Source organism: Tribolium castaneum, chromosome 4, assembly GCF_031307605.1.
Source record: "Tribolium castaneum strain GA2 chromosome 4, icTriCast1.1, whole genome shotgun sequence".
Classification (NCBI taxonomy): domain Eukaryota; kingdom Metazoa; phylum Arthropoda; class Insecta; order Coleoptera; family Tenebrionidae; genus Tribolium; species Tribolium castaneum.
In genome coordinates, this window is record NC_087397.1 from 5,641,776 (window position 1) to 5,662,006 (window position 20,231).

The window sequence follows — 20,231 nt, forward strand, 5'->3', positions numbered from 1 at the left end:
ACAAAAAAGTATAAATTCAAACGTCTGAAATATTTTTTAATAATAGTTGGGTGTAATCAAATGTGTAATTTATAGGGCAGATTTTAAAATAATAAATAATTTGTGTAGAAAAACATCGTTTTATTTTACAATTTATTTCCAGATCTTGTCAATATAAAGATTACAATAGTTTAACAATTTATACAATTATGTCAATACAAGTTAGTACTTCTCGAGACAATATACAAAGACTGTCTTGATGTCAATAAATAAATGAGTAAAAAATAAATAAAACAATGGAATGTACACTTGGAAATGCTGATTGGCAGTTGCATAACTGAGTATTTTAACGATGAGAAAATAATATCACAATTACGAATACTACAATTATCAAAGAAACATGCAATCAATTAGTGGGCCTTAAGTCAGTTGTTACATTAAAACAGGCACATTAAATATTAGTAATTATTGATAAAAATCGAAGAGACTGCCCCACAATAAAAACTGGCAGCTCCCCACTTGAGCCCAAAATCTAGAATTTGCTCAATGTTTTTTAGTAATTGTTGTGCATCCATTACAATGAAACCAATTGCACACTACAAAGTGTTAAAGCACCTTATACAAAATCAAACTGGGTCGAAAAAGGCTCCCACGCAATGCGACAGGCAAGACTGTACTACACCGCAGTGGGAGTCCTCGATTGTCAATGCCATTTCGCCTTCTGTGCAAAAATATCAGCTCGCAGGTTTTGCGCGAAACAGATCCCCAAAATCTAGGAGGAAAAATTATCAAAATTAAACTGAAAATAAATAGTAACAGACGACTAGACACTTACTTGCAAAAACAAAATAATAAAACCAAAAGTGGCTAAAGAAATCATATTTCGCTCCAGCCATTCTTCAATCGCTTCCAGACACCCTTTCTCGTTAATTATCTTTGACACATCGAAATTCTGCAACAACCACAAAAGCTGACACAAAAAGCAAACAAAACACGAAACTAGCGAGAGTGGGGAGGTACCTGAAGCACCATAATGCCCACTTTTACTGCAGCAACGGGCACTAGATTGCTCTCAATCCACTCTTCACCCGCGCGCAAACAGCCCCTTTCGAAAATATGCCGCTCTCCGGGCTGCACAATTTCAGTATTTTTTTTACAAATCGGTCAACATAATAAAAAAACAATACTTACGAAACCTGGTTTTCGCACGTCGTAACCGCACTGCTTATTCTTGATAATTTCCTGAAAGAAACTCGTGATTATGTGTTTGGAAAATTGCAATTTTTACATTTGGCTTGCGTTTACAACACGAGAAAGGGACTCCACAAGCCTCCCTACTGCCAACATCACGCGACGAACAATTAAAATAATTGTTACGGTCCCAATCTTTCGGCCCTTCGATGCCGCAACATTGCAACTAGAAAAAACGTGGCAAAAAACGCAACACAAAATTAAAAAAATACCCAGTCCTCCTGGATCCAGTCAATTAAGTTCTGCTGATCTGGATCCTCTCTATAGTGAATAATAAACGTCTGGAAACCTATCGTGGCTTGTGACTTAATCTGGAAATAATTTTTTATTAACCATTATGCGAACGAGTGCTGCAAAAAATGTTTCGCTTGATTGCGTTCGATTTTCTCTTGTAATAACACTAAACAAATTCAATAGCCTTGATTATGTTGCCTTCAAATCAATAGTACATTCAAGAAACGTGTAATACAATTTCCCCAAACTTCGATCAATTTTTTAATCAGAACTCTGACTCACCCAGTCCTTAAAAATAAATCCAAGAATTCCAGCCGTCATTTCGAATAAAAGTAACACAGATAAAAATATGGCATACTGAAAATTTTAAACATTAGCATAAATCACAGACGACATAAACAAACTGACTGTAGCTAAAAGACAAGTATTTTCCCGCAGTGCCCCCACACATCCTGTGAACCCGATAATGAAAGTCACCGTTCCTGAAATAACCCAATTACTCCAAAATCAATCTCACTTAAAACGTATTACCAATGCATATCAAAATAAACGCTGGATCGAGTGCAACATTTGCCACTTTCCCTAAATTATTAAAAATATCTTTCTCGCTCCAAGCCCACACTCCCACAGTCAAAATACCTAATCCTAACAGCTACAACAATTAATAAATCAAACAAAACCGACCCAATTTGGCCAACCATACCCAAAACAACACGTTAAACCCGAATATCATGTACTTCAAACAACTGCTGACTTCGCTGGTCTCTCGCCTGTACTTCCTCACAGGCATTGTCGGTAGATTCACGGCCATTTCCAATTAATTAGGTTTGAAATTTTAATTAAACAAGGAAAATCAGGAAATGTATCATTGTTTGACTGGCCTTGACGAAAATTTCTTTGCTAACCCACACAAACGAACGATAATTTGGAAATCGGTGGCTCACACGGCATTTCACATTTGGGAGACAAAAAATTTCGGAAAACACTCACACACTTTCTTTTTGGTAAAAACTACTGTTGGTTTTTGCGTGTTGACATAACACAGATGGAATTGACAGTGACGTTTTGACTGATCGATGTTTTTCAACAGAAACCTGCTTTATCGGTGCTCACTTTAGTTTTTTATCTTAGATGGCACTAGCGCACCAAATCGAATAAAAATAAATATTGGAGAAAGTTGGACTTCATTAGAATCACTTTTGCAAAATTAGTGCTAACTAATCCATGCCTAATTGAAATCGATAAAAATTTGTAAAGCGATGACTTTGTTTAAGCGATCAAAATTTAAAATTATAGTGTCCTCTGTCGAAACAACTTGTAGTTACTTTAAACAGCGGTAAACTTGAATTTTAAAAAACTGATAAAATCGTTGATATGGTACTTCTTTTTTGCCAGAGGCTTGTGAGAGTTTATCGAAATGATTTCTTTATAGCGTTTACTACAACAGCTCTTGTGCGCTTCCGCCATAAAAGTGCGATAAATTTGTTTGTCGAGGCGGTTTTAGCAAAATCTTTCCCCTTATTCAAAAGCTAAACAAACTCGAATAAATCTGTTGACAGTGACAAAACTTTTCTCTTCAACAATTTATAATCCATTTTAATTTTGAGAGATTACTTTTCATTAGCATATTTCCAAAGACAAAAAGAGAATCCGAATACTGTGACTTTTCACTTGAATGCAATTATTTTACGAAATCCAGTTTTTATCGTAATTGGTCGTATGTTGTAAATAATGAATTCAAGCGAGATTAATCTTTAGTGGAATAATGCAGTGGTATGCGCGCTTGCGTTGGTGGCGGCGAAACTTTTGGCGGTTATCGCTCGGAGGCGGCAGTATTCTCCACCTCTCACACTGTTTAGGGCTGGAATATAATCTCACAGTTCGCGTGCGTCGCTATCTGCCAACATGCAAATCATAAAAAATAATACCGAGATACCCTACGTATGCCATTAAAACCGTTTAATTGGAACACGCTTGAATTAAAACACTTTGCATTGTTCTGACATGTTACACGTTTCGGGAACTTTTAAAAAAGTTATTTTTGTCACCAACTTTGGGCTTGTGTGAGTGGGTGGTGCAATTTTTGGGAACTGCTTTACAGTCATTGTAAGTAATTTTCACACACAAATATGTTTACTTTGATGACTGGTAATAGCACACTAATGGCTACTAGTGTGTTTATTATAGAAAATTGGTATCGATTTTATTAAAATGTAATGTAAAACGAAAATATGAAATGTAAGTCATGTTTCATATTGGAGTTGCATAGAGAAAATTATTTTATTCATGTGACGGCAACTTCTTTTATTTTATTATTCGAAAAGTTCAAGAAGAGGATTATCTGTTTGAAAACCCTAATTTAATTTCATGAAAACTGCGTGAAAAGTTTTTCTGAAGGAGCTGCAGTTCGAATAACAAATTTTTAAAAATGAAATTTTGTCGTTTGCAATTTATCAAATGACGAGCAGTTGGAACACTAATTGCAAAATCGTTATACAAAATTTATTACAAGTAGTTATCTCCAGAAATCGATCTGAAGTCAAACATAAATTAAATTTATTCCGTAATACTCTTAATTAATGTTACCTCCTTTCCTGCAATAGATCGATTCGTGGCCAAACAAAGACATTAAATAAAATGTTTTTATATACTGTAGCCCGGCGCCTCCACCATTTTTCCTCCCCAATTACTTATAATTATAGAGAAACATAAGTATTTTTTTATCTTAGAGATAAAGAAGCTGAAAAAAAAGCGATGCCGTTTAATAAAAACGTCGCCTCTAATGGCTTTATGCATGGCTTGTTTCGTTAGAGAGAACAATGTGAAAAATCTGCAATCGTCTCGTGGCAAGTGTAAATTGTGGTGTAATTTATTAAAAGGAAGCTTTAAGCATTCTGCTCGGTATTATTCAGAACGGTAACACATAACTCATGTAGATGCAGCATCAGTAAAACGATTTAATTAAAGCTTTCTTCTCGAATTTCGAAACAAACGAATTTCCGGGACGTCTCTTTGTTCTCACATTGTTAAAATATGCAGGCGACAAAACTACACACGATTATAAGTTTATAATTCCTGTTCACACCCCCAGGTTCAACAATTCGCAAACTCAAACAAGAAAAAATATTTTTGTGTTTCGAGAATGTTGATCAATTTTGCACGATCTTCTTTGATCTTGACGAGGAAACATCCGTTTCGTTGGACTTTGAGCGATTTGGCGGAACAAAAAGCCTACCCTTCGAAGTCTTAAAATTAAATTAGGGCTTGAAAATTTTAGATTTGTTTGGGCCCGTTTGTATTAAAGTTGCAAAATCTATTGGAATTAATTGAGAGGAAGGACAATATAAATCACTCGAAGAGACAGAAACTGAAGTTTCAACACTTGGAAATTTTGCCGATTGTTAAATGAGTGTTTAAGTGTTTACCAAACTTGTAACAAGATTAATCTCTTCTGCCTTAAATTGTTTTAGACACAAATTAATTCCAATTCAAGGTTCGAGTCTCTGCTAATTTTTACACAATGTTTGTGTCCAACGTTATTATCTCCGATTCTGGACAAGGGATTTCCAGGCCGTTAAACTCCCCTCAAGAACATACATCTCAGGAATGCCCTCTAATCTTTTCCCCACTAAGTTTCACAAAACTGAGGTGTTAAAAATTCAATTTGTCAATGTCAAAAAACAGTATCGAAATAATTAAACTCCCAGCCAGTTAACTGACATCATAAGCTCATTGGTTTAAATGCGCCAATAAAACTTTATTGGGCTTTTATTAATCCACCAGCAATAAATCGGATAGGTAAAGAGCTGAGGATTGAGTTTAATAAAGCCAGAAAAACAGGAATTCGCAGTGTATCAAAAACACTTAAGATCTTAATCGCCGCATTTGCGGCTGCTTTAATCCGGGAAAATGTATTAATTTCGTACAGTTAGACTAAAATTAGAAAAATTTGCTTTGAGAGAATTGAAAATTTGATTTGCGCGTTTGATTTATAGGTGCTTCCAAGCGCAGCGTTTCGCTCACAATAAAAACTAATTTCGACATCGTCGGATTTATAATTAACTCTGAACCGAAAAGAAGTGAGAATTGCACAAATTTTGTATTGATCGGATTAAGCCGACTCAAACAAATTTATCCCCTGCTTCAAAAATCACACACATTTTTGTATTATTAGGCCAGTGTTGCGAGAGAAATGTTTTTAATGTAAGCACGAGTGACTTGAAAAGGTCAAGAGGAAATTATTTTTGTCAGGATGTAATTAGGTTTAGACCTTGATCGCGATTGCTGCAAAATGCTTTTTTACCATCTAGGTTTCCAAACGAAGTTTGGAGCCTTTCAGCTAATATCTGGAAAAGGGTTTATGTTTATGATGAAGTAAAGGGATTAATTTTCATGCAAATTCAATTAAAGGCTTGAATATGAACAGTAACTACATTGTGGTTTGAACACCAACGCAAAACTGTCTCTCGAGTTCCTTCTTATTTCTTTGTTTTGCTTGCAAGTTTTAATCATAACTGTCACCTGTAATAAAAAGGAATTTATCACAGCCATGATGTTTATGTTGGCATTTTTCAGTAGTATTTAACCACGGTTGAGCTGCCACAAAAGGCCAAACCCTAGCAAATCCCGTGTTAGATCAAAGCTTTATGCCGGTTAATATTAGTAGTACAATAAAACGTATCTCTGTTATCGCAGGACAGGGGGTGAATAGCAGCCCCGACAAAAACTTCTTTATCAGGTAGGCAGTGTCGTAGCCCTCCAGTTATACGACGTTACGAATATCGGCCATAAATTTGAATTTTTCGACGGAAAAACTCCCAATATCTAGCCATCTTCCAATTACGATATCGCGGAAAGAGTAATTACCATTTAAAAGACGACTCATGAATTATTCAAAGTGACAATTTGTGTTGTAATTCCTTATAAGTACTTCTTGATAATGTTTATTTGATTCTAACTGTTTCATTCACAAATTTGCGCTACGTAGGACTAAACCAATTTGAATCCGGCGACGATTTGCATATCAAGATGTAAACGCGGTCCAGATTTATTCCTCTATTTAGGAGTTTCTATTTTAATAAAGCCCTACTCGGGTAATCACACAAATAGGCGAAAACAACAAGGGGGATGTGAGGTCTATATTTAATTAATATACGTAAACGTTTCTATATAAGGAGCATCATCAAAGGTTTTATTATCTACCTGGCCCATAACAGTAATTAAATTTTATACGAGTTGAACTTGCTACAGTATCGACGAGGTTTCTTATTACATTCCGTAATTATTTGTAGGCGGGATTTTTCGCTTTACACTCCTTAATCGAATTGTTTTGCAAAGCATAACACACTAATTCAATTAATACGTAATTTTCTCTCCCTGACAGCCTTTTTTCAGACAAATTGGCCTAAAAATAAAACGCCAATCTGACTGCTGACTTAAAACTTTTAAATCCACACCCACACAGACAAGATTATGAAACACGTGTATTTACTTTTATGAAATGTACACCATAGAAAAGCGAGAAGTTTCAAAAATACATTAGTACAGGTATTACTCAACGCAACTTACAACAATAAATGTACTTAAAATAGAATTTGTAATGGATAGTTTTTTAAGTTTTGCTTTTTGTTTTTGAATTATGTTTTATAAAACAAGATCACAAGAATCATTTTTAAAAACAGCGTACACGTGTCGAGACTAAGTTGGAAAAGGAATGATCTAGTAGGGCACATTTAAAAGCAAGAAATGTAAAATAACTTATACGATTTTTTCTTTGTTTAGTCTGGGAAGTTAGTTTGCTTATTATAATCGTCATATCTTTCTAAAAGCTCTTCAAAATATGTAGTTGTTTATCTTGTTATGTAATTTCTGCAATAAAAATCTGGCGTTTCCGCTTGCTGAACAAGGATAATTGTAGAAAAGTTTGCTTAATTGCAAACTTCTAGTTCCGTGTCCTTTATGCCCACTTTGACCAATTAGAATCAACGTAATAAGCTTTAATTTACCATTAGTCATTAATTGACACCACTTCACACAATATTAAATTGAAACGTTTCGAACAATTTAATGTTCGTTTAACGTTAAATTAGTAAAATGTAAATGATGTAATGGATGTAGTCTGCATTTAGTATTATACGTGTTTATCCTATTCACGCCTCTTTTGTCTGGAATTGCACATAAACAATTTATAACGAGACACATTGTTGAAGATTCATTCCTATTGTTTCGGACGTTGAAAAAGATTCGCATGCAAATAAATTTTTTGTCCGAGTGTATTCACATATTTTAACTAAAACTATCGCAGAGACTCGGCCAGATTTATTATGTTTGTTGGGAAGAAACATGTTTCAGGATTGACAAGTCGGAAAAATTGAATATTATGTCAGCGTCGGCTCGAATTTTGTTAATATTTTTTGTGGTGTTGTGACAGATGTTGATGAATTTTTTTCGCTGTTACTTTAATCAATAGCACTAGGGTTGTGGGTAGGTGTGGGAGTTATGCAAGTTTTGGTGCATGTGATTGTATCGAATGGGCCCTTTGTGCATGTAGGACAATAGCCTGACCCACATACCAAATCTCGTTAAACAGAAGTAGTGCAGGATAAAAATCATGCTGGGGTCTATTTGTGTCCATACTCCTTTAAACTTTAAATCAATAATGACGGAGTATGCATGAAATTAAACATCCATATGATCACAAGCTTTGAGAGAGACTAGAACGGGCGATGCTTTCCACTTTGATAGACCCGAAACGCCTCCCTTTTGCCGGGAAACAAACCGTTCAAGCCGCAAAATAACCTCAGAATTCGTCACAGGTGCCTTGATGAATGTCTGCACATTTATTTTCGACTAGAGGTAATGAATAGGTTTAACGCTATCTGAACGCCGGTTATTTATTATACGTCATAGTGCGAACATTTGCACACCTTACAAGAAGTCATTCATGAATCATGGATGCGAGTGACAATACTATTTTTAAATTGCTAATATCGCAACACACAAATCATCACACAACGAACGGATGCTGAAATATCGCACCCTCAACGCTAAAAAGGCACCAGCGACTTCAAGGTAGAAACTAAGTTTTTAATTTATAGGAATGCACTCCACAATAAAACTTAAACGCCAGAGAAAAGCAGTAAAACTACAATTTAATTCCTAGACACTACAACAAAACGACCATTCCGCAAGTCGTCTGCTGGTCCTTTTACATTTATTTGTATTCCTAAGCGGAGAGAATTTTTTAAAGAACGAATCCATTAGTGACCTGACGAGAATTTCTCATTCAGTTGCGCTATTTTAATAATAACAAGCCTCCACTCTACTAAAAAGTGAAGTAGGTTTAGCTTTCTACTAAAAATCTTGCATAATAAGCCAATCCACAAAAATCCATTCAAAAAAAAACCGAAACTCTAATAATAATTGTATACGGGCTGTATACAATTCTTTTAGATCCTGCTCAATAATTTTTTTTTATTTTATTTATTTTTTATTTTGGATTTGCCCCTTCCAGTTCAAAAATCGATAACTCTGCCATTGTTTAAAATTTCGAAATATTTTTTAGCTTGTTTGAAAGAGGAAGCTTAGATCTGTCCTCAAATCAGAACCTGATTAAGTTTTTTTGGCAGGATTAGTAAATAAATGCTTTAGAGATTGGCGAATTTTTTGAAAATCCAGTGATGGTTTGAGATAAGTAGTTTGGTAAAATGATAATTGCTTTAAAAGGAGTCGTACGAGTGTCATCCCGCTTTGTAACGTAATTAGCTTCCAGTTTTCCTAGTTGTTAAAACTTAATCCCGACTTTGTTTCAGAAGTGTTTGCATCCCGGCCGCAGCAATGAACGGCTCGGACTTTTTAATTTTACCTGGTTGGGAGCTGATAAACTTGACTTTACCGGAAGTGAACTGGAGCAACACTTCAGACCCGGAACGAGACGCCTGGGAACAATGGAGTTCTTTGATGCAAGATCGTGCAGTGGTAGTTTCTCTTTTACTCCTTTTCTCGATGACAACCGTCTTTGGTAACATGCTTGTAATCCTTGCGGTGGTACGTGAACGATATCTCCACACCGCTACAAACTACTTCATAACATCGCTCGCCGTCGCCGATTGTTTAGTGGGCTTAGTGGTGATGCCTTTCAGTGCACTTTACGAAGTTTTAGAACACACGTGGTTTTTCGGAACTGACTGGTGCGACATCTGGCGCTCACTCGACGTGCTGTTCAGTACTGCGTCAATCTTAAACCTTTGTGTAATCTCCCTGGACCGGTACTGGGCCATTACCGACCCCATAACCTACCCTATGCGGATGACTCGCATCAGATCTGCCCTTTTGATAGCCGCGGTTTGGATCTGTTCGAGCGCTATTTCTTTCCCGGCGATTGTTTGGTGGAGGGCAGTACGGACCGAACCCATCCCGCCCTACAAATGCCCTTTCACCGAACACCTAGGCTACCTCATCTTCTCCTCAACAATCTCCTTCTACCTGCCTTTATTTGTCATGGTATTCACCTACTACCGAATTTACCGAGCCGCAGTCGCCCAAACACGATCCTTAAGACTCGGTACTAAGCAAGTACTGCTAGGGTCAGGCGAACTCGAACTGACCCTAAGGATACACAGGGGAGGCACGTGCAAGATCCCCAATCCAGAAACGCGACATCTATACTCTACTCAAGAAGACGAGCCTTTGACAGCGTTACAAAATAACGGATTAGCCAGAATGGCCTCGACTAGATTGGGACCACATAGCAAGAATTTCTCTCTGAGTCGGAAATTAGCCAAATTTGCTAAAGAAAAAAAAGCGGCAAAGACTTTAGGGATTGTGATGGGGGTGTTTATCGTGTGTTGGTTGCCGTTTTTCGTTGTGAACTTGCTCTCTGGCTTCTGTCTGCAGTGCATTTGGCACGAAGAAATCGTCCTAGCGGTGGTCACGTGGCTGGGATGGATCAACTCCAGCATGAATCCCGTGATCTATGCTTGCTGGAGCCGAGATTTCAGGAGGTAAAAAAAAACAATTAAAAAAATTATACGTTAAACAATTTTAAATTTAGAATTGAACCAAGTCTCACAAATTGACAAATTAATTGAGAATTAAAAGTACAACCACGTAGTGGGCGATAATTCGCCCGGCGCATCCACCATTTTTACAACACGGTAAAAATTGTCAAAAGTGTAATCACTTGTTTTTATCAATTTGAACGGTTTCCTTGATGAAAATTTTGCTGCAAACGGCGCAGTAAAGGCCCCTCTTGCAATTATAACCGTTTCGTCCTTTATTTACCGTCTCTAAGACAATCGTTTTACGCCACATTGAGCGAAATAAGCCTAAATTGCAGCCTATAAAAATTCCAAGACGATCGGAGCACCGTCACAAAAACTCCGCTTTATTTATTTTATTCCTTAATTGTTCCGTCGTCATTGCTTTGTTACTTTGGAATCTCAGGTGAGTGATGACTGCCTAATGGAGCTTCTTGCACTGTAACAGAGCCTTATGATAGAGATATCGATTGGTACAATCTGTTACCATCGCCCAACGTAGTTAATCACCCGCAGACATAATCATCTCCAGACTGAAATTTTTTTCAAGTTTTATGTGACCCAATTGGTGACACGTGTCTTTTTTATCCGAACGGTAATTTTTCGCCGATTTAAAAACGCACCAAATTATTACATTTTTCATATGAACACGTTCACTTGGAAATTTATAACGTTGCTATTCAGCGTGAAACGCGACTTTGAATGTAAAAAGCAGCAAATGGAGATTTTGATAAAAAACATATGGCACACAAGGACAATTAGGGAAAAATTGTCTTTGTGTGTTTCGTATCAAACAAAGTCGCGTTTTGGCGACTTTATAGCCGAGTTTCTCTATAATTTACGAATGATTTCGCCCAAAGTTGCATGGAAATTGCATAAAATTCTGAAGGGTAATAAAATTTTACGACTGCTTTGCTTGTTCAACTATATAACTTATTGTACGGCTTGGAGGATATAGAGTTGTAGTTTTTCGTGTCTAGTTTTTGCTAAACACTTCATATTGTTCCTTTGAGCAGCTTCCGCCCGATGCGAGTGAAAATGAGAGATTTCCAAATAAAATAAAGCGAACGTTTACTTATCATCGGCAAGATAGAGTCAACAGCTTTGAGCAAAAAATTAGCTGTGCTAATCAAAACGGAATTTCGTTTGAAATCAATTTATCGATAACGCAATAGTTGCCGCTTTAGGCGTCGAATAATTCGATTACTTTCGCGTTAAATCGCTGCTAATAAAATAACGCGTCTGATGACGTTTCTGGTTGAAAAAAGATGGTGGAGATATGCTGATTTAATTAAAGGATAGTCGTGAGCACTAACGAAATTTAATTTTTTCTCCAAGTCTGACATTAGTAAACCAATCTTGCTAATAAACTCATTAAAACTTTATACAGAGTTAGATAGAACACGTTTTTCTTGAAAGAGATAACTTTCCCAGACTGGGTAATTTTACAAAATGCAATCATGTTATTTCCATCCGATACTCTTATTAAAATAAATATTTCGAATCGGGAAATATTCGGAAGCAGTGCTTTTGAGAAAATTCAATTTTGTGGAATTAGAAATTCGCCGATAACTTTATTATTGATATTAGACACGCATTGCCATGTTCAATTCTCGCCGGTTATAAATTCAAACCATCTGTTAGCTCTGGCGAATTTCGTTGCTTTATTTTTTACAAAATGTGTAACCAAAGTCGAGTCGGAATAAAAGAAACTTTATTCCTCTTCATGCAAAATAATGAGACAGCCATTGTTTGCACTTTTTACATTCATGACTGTAAAACACAAACAAAAATTTTTTCAAATGAAAATTTAAATTTCGCCAAGAGCTAATTCTGGCAGCTTTCTTTTCGATGACTCAACGTTTTCCATCGATTGCTTTTGGATAATGTGAGAGTGCGAATCCTTTGAAGGCACGCGAGTATAAGTAAACAACAACAAAATTACGTCTGGAGGTATTATAAATGATGGCCGATGTTTGTGGGTTCGCGTTATGACCTCAGTAAAATCGGCCATTTCTGAACGAGAAACATTCAGATGTCGACAGCACATGTTCCTCCTCACATTTCGGCACTAAATTAATGATAGCTGGTTTAAAGTTGGACGTTTCAATTAGGTGTTGAGAAAATGTCATTAATGTGGAATCTTCATGACAAAGGAAGTAATGAGGGTACACCACATGAACCACACATTAATTAATCCGCAACAAAAAATTTTGCGAGCGAAAATTGTAAATGGCGCCGTTTGTGTTTATCGCGACTTTCTCGGCAGATTTGAGCACATAAAAATGAAGTTATGGCTTTGTGGGTACTTACAAACAAAACACATGTTTCGAACTTTGGCTCGCAAATTTAAAAGCGGAAAGAAAATTTGAACGGTCTCGTGAGTGTCTTTTTAACGTTTGACAAATCACTCCACCATTTGCTAACTTAAATTTTAAAACAGCGCTTTGTTGGCTTATCGGGTAACAAAGTTGGACTATGCAAGCGTTGCAATTTATGCAAGGAATTTTATTTTGACCAGAAAACCAACGAAAATGTTTGAGTTCTAAAACTACACCATGTTATTTTCTTAATTTTTTGTAAAATCGTCTTATTTTAATCTGGTCTAAAGAGTTTGTAATGTCAAAGTTCAACCGGGTATTGTATGTGGAGTCAAAATTGGTCGCATTTCGAGACTCGTTTGGTTAATTGCAGCGTGGTTGAGGTGATTGGATGGAGGCGGGTTTTGAGTTAAAATGTCTTCTCCAGGAACATCTCTGCACATAAAGGGGCTGTCATTATGTAAACGTTATAGATTTTGGTAAGACACACGTAGTCGGGTATTTACGGAGATTTCCTTTGAGTCTGTTCGGTATTTACGTTTTACTTTGAACGCAAGTATAAATGAACAAGAAATTTTGCCGCGAGGAAATAAAATGACGATTTCGCACCTCCTCCCGTTTGTCTGTTTTTGTAGTCACGCAGGGCTTTGATTCTAATTTGCAAATGTATTTCAAGTCGAAAAGGGAAGCGATATTCTCTTTGTCCCCGAAATGGGGATAGTTCCGTTTATAAATAATTTCCCGCCGTCTTTACGGCCGTTTGAAGCATCGGCGTTCCATTATCATAGGAAGTAGACATAATCATACGACCCCCACACACTTAAACCAAAAAGAAAGGTCAATGCGTTGAAGTCGTTACTTTCACATTTACGAAATGGAGGAGGCCATTGTGACATTTAAAATTCGTTGTGTGTTCGAGGAACGTATTTAGGTCGGGCTTTGGCAATGTCCTTGCGACTGTCGCCACAATTTCACAACCAAAACCTGACTGAACTGTCTGGTATAAGCACGGGAGTTCCGGTTGCATAACTCAACTTTACGGGAACTTCGCGCTCCACCGGATAAGGCTTGGAAAAGGCACAAAATTATTACTTGCAAGGGTCAGGTGTGGGTGTGGTGCGGGCCTCCCCTTTTTTTAGATAATCGGTTTTGAGTTTATTCCGGACTACTGACATTAGGACCAATTTCCGACAGAACTTTTCACCGGAAATAATTAGGAAAACGCCAATTTCGAACCATTTATATTACTTAGCCAACAAAAGAAGTGCGATCGGAAGGGGAACCCGCACCAAAAACTCAATAGGGTTACACAATTTCCAAATATAAATCAATCAGCCCGGCGCATCCACCATTTTTACACAACCAACTAATGAAACAATTAAATTAACGCATTCAAATTAATTTGCAATAATTGGGAAACACAACGCTTATTTTTATACTCAATCAAGTTTACATTTAGAACAAATCTAAATAGCAAGTTACCAAAATATGGGGGTTCCCAAATATTTATTATCCCGCTGGATCCACTATTTGGCATTATTTATTTACTCGTGTGAGATATTTTTGTATTTTAGCATGCAAATATTGTTTTATTTGAATTTATTATACATTCTAGTTGCAGCAAAAATATTTTTAGAATAAATATTTGGCGCTTTATTCTCAGAAAGCAGGCGACAAACTTTCAAAAGACTATATCTTTTTATCGTGCGGTGTGTGGGTGTTTATTCGGTCGTTTGTATCTAGAAAACCGTGATTTATTGCAATAAAACTACTAACACAATTTGAATTTTTTCTCAAAGTGTATTTTCTTTATTTGATATAAAATCGACAATTTTTTAGCGAAATAAATGCTATTCGCAAACTTTGGTAATCTATCAATATCAGACGGAGATTTATTCAGACGAGAAACCCTCTCTCTTATCGTTCCCATTAGAAAGAAAGTGCTGTTTGACTGGCAGCGACTTGTCATCGAAAAATGACTAATAGACTTGCTTTTAAACAATATTTTTGCTGTTTTAGGTAGAGCTGACTATTATTGCAGCTGTTACACTGATGTTGGGGATTACGGTGGCATAAACTTGGAGAAAATCGTTAGTTTTATTTCATTTTTACGTTTACGACGCCGAGTAAATAAAAAGAAGTCATTAATAACCCCGAAGTTTGCTATATTTTCCGATCCCCAGATGCTGATTGGAGTTTTTCTCGATTGCGATCCGTAAATAATGCGCAATTTAAATGTGGTGATTTATAATGTTATCGGCACGATTTTTGCGTTCATTAATAAAAGATAATCACCAACACTTCCATATTAAGCAGCGTGATAATAGCTATCTGAGGCAATATTGAGCGCCTAGTCAGTATTTGATTAATGGGCTCCCAAGTTCGCACTTGAACGACAGATATTTAATGAGAACATAGCCTTCAATAACGCCTGCTACCCAACTTATTACCAACTAGGTCCAAACTTTCGCCCGTAAAACTCACGCGTAGTTGGAAAAAGTGACCGGAAGTTGTACGGTGTATCTATCCAATTTGGCACGCAAACAATGGGCTCCGAGGCGATTTCATCTTAGCTCAGTCGAACACGTTTACGCGTGCTGAACATCGCTCATTTTCATTTAAATCCGAACTGATTGAATTTTGACGGGATTAAAGCCATTTGTAGATACAAGCTTTCGAGCCAGCGACAAATACAGCATATTTACATGCAATCAAACTTCAACTTGGCTGGAAAAATGGCCGCTATAAACAATCTCATTTCCTGTTTATCGACTTTAATGCAAATAGCGTGACGTGAATGGGTTTTATTTTATTCAAAATAACATCACTCCAAATGAGCTAATACATATTCAGGGTGAAATCTCCACATCTACAACTGCTCGGATATTTTTAAATTAGACCTGTTGATAAATATTTTCAATGGGGAGGCTCAATGCAGGCGGAAACGGGTTTATTACAACACTTTCCTCGCGAAACTTCAAGATTTAACACAAAGGAAACTCGTCGAGACGTGCTAGATATAGAATTTCCGGTTACATTACACTCTTTGATGAGCCACATGGACAGTGTTGTATTACCTCGTGTGAACTATCATCTGCTCTACGAATTAAAACTGAGACGAAAATATAAAATTGGCAAAAGGGAGCCTCGGTTGTCCTCAAGGGAGATTTCCGTATAAACAAATTTCCAACCTTTGTTAGCATTATACCCTTGTGGTTACTTAGCTGATTTCGTGTCGAAACATCAAAGAAGTCTCTATATTTGCCCCGGAATTCTACCCGTGCGTAGCTAAATCGTTCCTGTTAGTCTAACAGACGAAAATATTAGCTTATTTGCCGACTTGTAATTAACTCACGACCACCACATAATGTCACGTCCACCATGACACTAATAAACGAGTTATTAAAGTCTCTGCGATTTTATTGAAATTTTTCTAGTGGTATTTACGGTTATAGCTTCCCCTGTCTACAAGATGATCCGAATGAGCATTCCTGCATTTCCTTGTAAACAAAATTTATTAATAACGCGCGCTTTTGCTCCAAATAATCGTAATTAAGAACCACCTAATCTACATCAACATAATTTGCAATGGGATTAGCGAAATAAACGAGCCAGCTGGCAGACCTATTAAGTACTCATTAACGTAAGACCTCCCTTTAACCGCACCACCTTTGACATAATTTTTTCTAATCTGGTAAAACGCGTTTTTTACAGTTTCATTAAAAAACTGCGTCCCCGAGCGGTCGTAAATTGTTTTTGTGCTGAAAATTCATAGTGACGCCTGAAATTTTGATAACAAACACCCCGCCTTGTACGTTATTGCTATAAATCAGCGCGGGCGTCTATTTATTATGCAAATAAGCAACAAAAAGTGTGCCATCACCCGATTGAAAGAAAAATTAAAATTTGGCCCGTTTTTGGCCCAGCAGGTGGTCCCCACCCCGCTAATTATTGGCTGGAAGTTGGCGGGAATTGTCAATATAACTTTGATTAAAGGTGCAAGCGGTGGCTTACACGATATTTTATATTTTCTTGGCACGTTCTTTTAACTTTGAGGACGATACGCTTCCTCGCCGACTATTATATCGGTACATAATTTAGCGGCAAAGAAATCAGTTTCTAGAACTCTAAGCTTTAATCAAGAGAGATGGAGAGCTTTTTTATTTGTATAAGATTTTCAACAAAAGCGCGCTCCGAATGGTAAAGGAATAAACGCAAGCCGGAAAATTTATATTTACCAAAATTAGGGAGCTAAAATCTGATTTGCAAAAACCTAGCAAATAATATTAAATTGCTCGCACGAATAAACTACCTGTTGAATTTCACCTGTCTGTGTGAATATGAAAAGCGGGTCACTTCTTAACGTTGCGACCAGAATTTTAATCTCGTCAAAGTGACGATTTCCTCTGCTATCGGAATAAATCTTTTAGTTTCAATTTGGGAAAAGGCTGATTAAAGCAGACGCTATCAACATGGCCAGTTTATTTAACCCCAGAACCACTAACAGATCTCTTTGCAAGCAAGTAGTTGGTAAGTGGTTGAATTATACATACGGTGAAACAACAAATGTTGTTGTGTAAATTGCCGATTGTTGTTTTAGCGGTGCAACTGATTTAATCTAGGTGCTGCGAGCTTTGATTCATATTTATGTAACTGCTTATCTGCACCAGTGCGCGTTTTACACGCCATTATCTAAACTGCAGATTACAAGATATGTTTTAATAAGAAATAAATAACGTTTAAATGCGGCAGGAACACACAAATAAACAATGCAATTATTTATTCCTGTTTTGATTTCATTTTTTACCACCAGGCTGGGGAAATATTGTTGTGAGGCATAGATCACCTGGTTAGCGCCAATAATTTATCTTGAGCAAATCCGTCACGTTCGGCGCCATAAAACAATGTTCTGCAATTTGCTCTTTATCCTGCTGTTATACGTAAAACATCGTGAAACCTCGGAAGCAAAGATCTGGCCGTGGTTGTGGTATTCCAGCGAGAAACTCTAATCCTGGATTAGCCAACGTCCTTTTGGTGTTTCCAGTGTATAAGAGAAAGGAGGAATGATCTGAGTGGTTTATTGTCCTTTGTCTCTTAACCAAGATACAGACCTTGGCAATTTATCTCGTTATGACACAGAGGGCGGGTCTGGTCCGAGTAAATTCAACAAGAGTTTAAAGCCGCAATCATTCGAATTGTAAATATATTATAAAGTCAGGAATCCCCCAATTTACTATCAGATTTCGGGTGGTGCTTTGAATTTCGGCAGACTTCCAGCCAATCTGTTTTTCATTTATTCAAATGAAACGGCCGAATCTATTCCCGCTCCAACACCCGTCCTAAAATAAATCGTTATTGGTTATGGGGCAATTTCGTCGAGACCATGCGGTTTTTTAGAGTTTTCAACGAATAATGTTGGCAATTTTGGGTCAGATTAATCCGCGGTTATTCGATAAATTCCTAAACAAAACACGCTAATTAAGTGGAGATGGTCCGCGATTTGCTGGATTTATATCAGTTTCCGTTTGAGTTTGGCCCATAAAACTTAATGTGGAAAGAAGTAGAATTATTGCGGTCTATTAGAGTGCACTCGCCAAACCGAATGCAAGACATAAATTTGCCAAGTTTTTCTTACTGCTGGAAGCCAACTCCAGATACGCCCTGCACGTGGATATTGAATTAAGTGGCGGCATTCTCGCACTAAGTGAATTTAATGTCTGTACCGCAGACATCCAACATTTTATTATTACCTGCACTCGTGTAATTGATTATGCGACCGACTTGGCCCCCAGATTTGATTAACACTGATTCTGGAAACTAATTAGCATACGAGATACTCGCGCTCAGGCTCCGTCGATAATGCCGGGGGTTGATAGCGACAGCTATCATCATTAAAATTCGATATTAAGCCAATTTCTCTTATCTAATCAGCTAGATTTAGACTCGGAGAATCTAAAAATCCAGCTTGGTCTTCATTAACTTTGATTGTTATTTCCACAATGTGTGATAACGGGAAAGTGGCCATTATAGAGACCCTTCTCTCGATTGATCAGAAAAAGACCGGTAGATAATAGTGGAGAATGTCTCGAATTTTTTACAAGATCGTCCATTATTTATCCGCGAAATTGTCAATAATTGAGCACCCACTGCTCAAATTGGTGTGGATTTTTTGGCTGCATGCGAATTTAGTGTGGTGGAAATTAATCAGCCTAAACAAGACTATTAGGCCAATCACTTATTTAACAATTCTGACCTATTGTTCGGGATCAGTCGATATTGAAATTACCTTTGTATTCATCCTTTCAAAGGATATAATTAGAATTCGTGCATGGTTATGGCGGAAAAGCGATAATAGGAATTTTGATAGGCGGATTCAGATGCATGTAAACCAAGCAAACACGTCAACATTTTTTCCCCAAATGAAGGCACTAATAAATCTCGAAAGTGTGTCGAAAACAAAGTATCGTTTGCTACTTTAATAAAAATTCAAGAGAAACACACCCACGCTGACATTTATGTGTGATTTATAATCCCTTAACACCGACTTATCACTCTAGTCTAATGGCGCTTCACAATTAATTTAAACAAAATATTTCGAGATGGAATATACCGCTGCCGGTTTGCAAACATTTTCTTTATCTCGACTTCCATTCAGAATGTTTACAAAGTGCGATATGTGCAGATGGCCGTCAGAAATTCGTCGAGATGCGGTTGTATCTAAATATAAAATCTGCTTTGAGAAGTTGTCGACGACTGAATCAGAAGCCTGCGGCAAACATTTTTCAACACCCAGTGAAGGATGCAATCTAAACGTCGACATCAGGATTATCTACTGCCTCTGATATTGTTTGTCGGAAGAAATCAGCTCGGCCCTATTTTAAATTGCCCCACTTACGAGACTGCGACGTGTGCGATTTACAAAATTCACCAATCAAAACAACCTCGCTCCAAATTAAACCAATTTACACAAGGCGTACAATGCATGCGAGAAACAGAATTTTTGACTTCTTTGGACTAAATCCCAAGAGTTTCAAAATTTGCGCAAGATTATTAAGAAGATTGGGCGTTCGTTGACTAGAGTAATCCGGTGCCGGAGTCACTGCCCGGCCGAATCTAGCTAGTATTTTTGTCTGATTGCCGGTTAATTGTCAAGCAAATGTGTGTTATTCACGCCTTGTATCACGTATTCGTGTTTGCTCAGCCACATTTGCTGATGTAATTAAGCAAAGGTGCACAGCATCAGTAACGAAGCGTGATTTATGCTAATTCCGCGCTTCGTATGTGCGCAACTCCAGCAGCTCTGTCGCATCGACAACGGCGTCGGTCAAGGAGTCGCATATCGAGGCGCCGCGACGTCCGTCGGGACGCCGTCCCAATCTCGAAACAGACACCGACCTTCAAACTCTTG

General features: G+C 37.3%; 2 protein-coding genes across 8 annotated transcripts in view; one reads left to right on the forward strand and one right to left on the reverse strand.

The window, feature by feature from the left end:
* Positions 1 to 99: 99 nt before the first annotated feature.
* Tsp26A (Tetraspanin 26A) lies at positions 100 to 2,548 on the reverse strand. 3 transcript variants are annotated; one of them, XM_967730.4, is made up of 10 exons: positions 2,168 to 2,548; positions 1,996 to 2,116; positions 1,873 to 1,946; positions 1,747 to 1,821; positions 1,443 to 1,541; positions 1,268 to 1,396; positions 1,171 to 1,221; positions 1,000 to 1,110; positions 815 to 931; positions 100 to 751 (listed from the first exon to the last, which is right to left on the reverse strand). In XM_967730.4, exons 1-10 carry the CDS (start codon positions 2,273 to 2,275, stop codon positions 683 to 685), a joined length of 954 nt encoding a protein of 317 aa, XP_972823.3. In that variant the 5' UTR covers positions 2,276 to 2,548; the 3' UTR covers positions 100 to 682. The 3 variants fall into 3 exon arrangements, with proteins under 3 accessions (XP_972823.3, XP_015840741.1, XP_008201094.1); XM_015985255.2 differs by lacking the exon at positions 815 to 931 and having other exon boundaries at positions 2,168 to 2,547; XM_008202872.2 differs by lacking the exon at positions 1,000 to 1,110 and having other exon boundaries at positions 2,168 to 2,546.
* A 729-nt stretch (positions 2,549 to 3,277) lies between these two features.
* The window catches only part of Dop1R2 (Dopamine 1-like receptor 2), a 34,619-nt gene continuing 17,665 nt past the window's right edge, over positions 3,278 to 20,231 (forward strand). For 3 of the 5 annotated variants that reach the window (XR_010333653.1, XR_001575537.2, XM_015984098.2), the window contains exons 1-2: positions 3,278 to 3,570; positions 9,276 to 10,466. Coding sequence is in view for 3 of the 5 variants with exons in the window: in XM_015984098.2 (XP_015839584.1) it covers positions 9,301 to 10,466 (1,166 nt within the window). In the remaining 2 variants the exon portion in view is untranslated. Of the gene's footprint in view, positions 3,571 to 9,275; positions 10,467 to 20,231 lie in introns of those variants that run through there. The other 2 variants (XM_008202871.3, NM_001293574.1) reach the window with 2 other exon arrangements.

What these genes read in the sequence shown, in the direction of transcription:
- Tsp26A (XM_967730.4), bottom strand. Translation starts at nt 2,275, where the DNA reads ATGGCCGTGAATCTACCGACAATGCCTGTGAGGAAGTACAGGCGAGAG. An exon ending in GGTTTAACGTGTTGTTTTGG is followed by an intron (nt 2,117 to 2,167) that starts GTATGGTTGGCC and finishes TAATTGTTGTAG; the next exon opens with CTGTTAGGATTAGGTATTTT. An exon ending in ATACTTGTCTTTTAGCTACA is followed by an intron (nt 1,822 to 1,872) that starts GTCAGTTTGTTT and finishes TAAAATTTTCAG; the next exon opens with TATGCCATATTTTTATCTGT.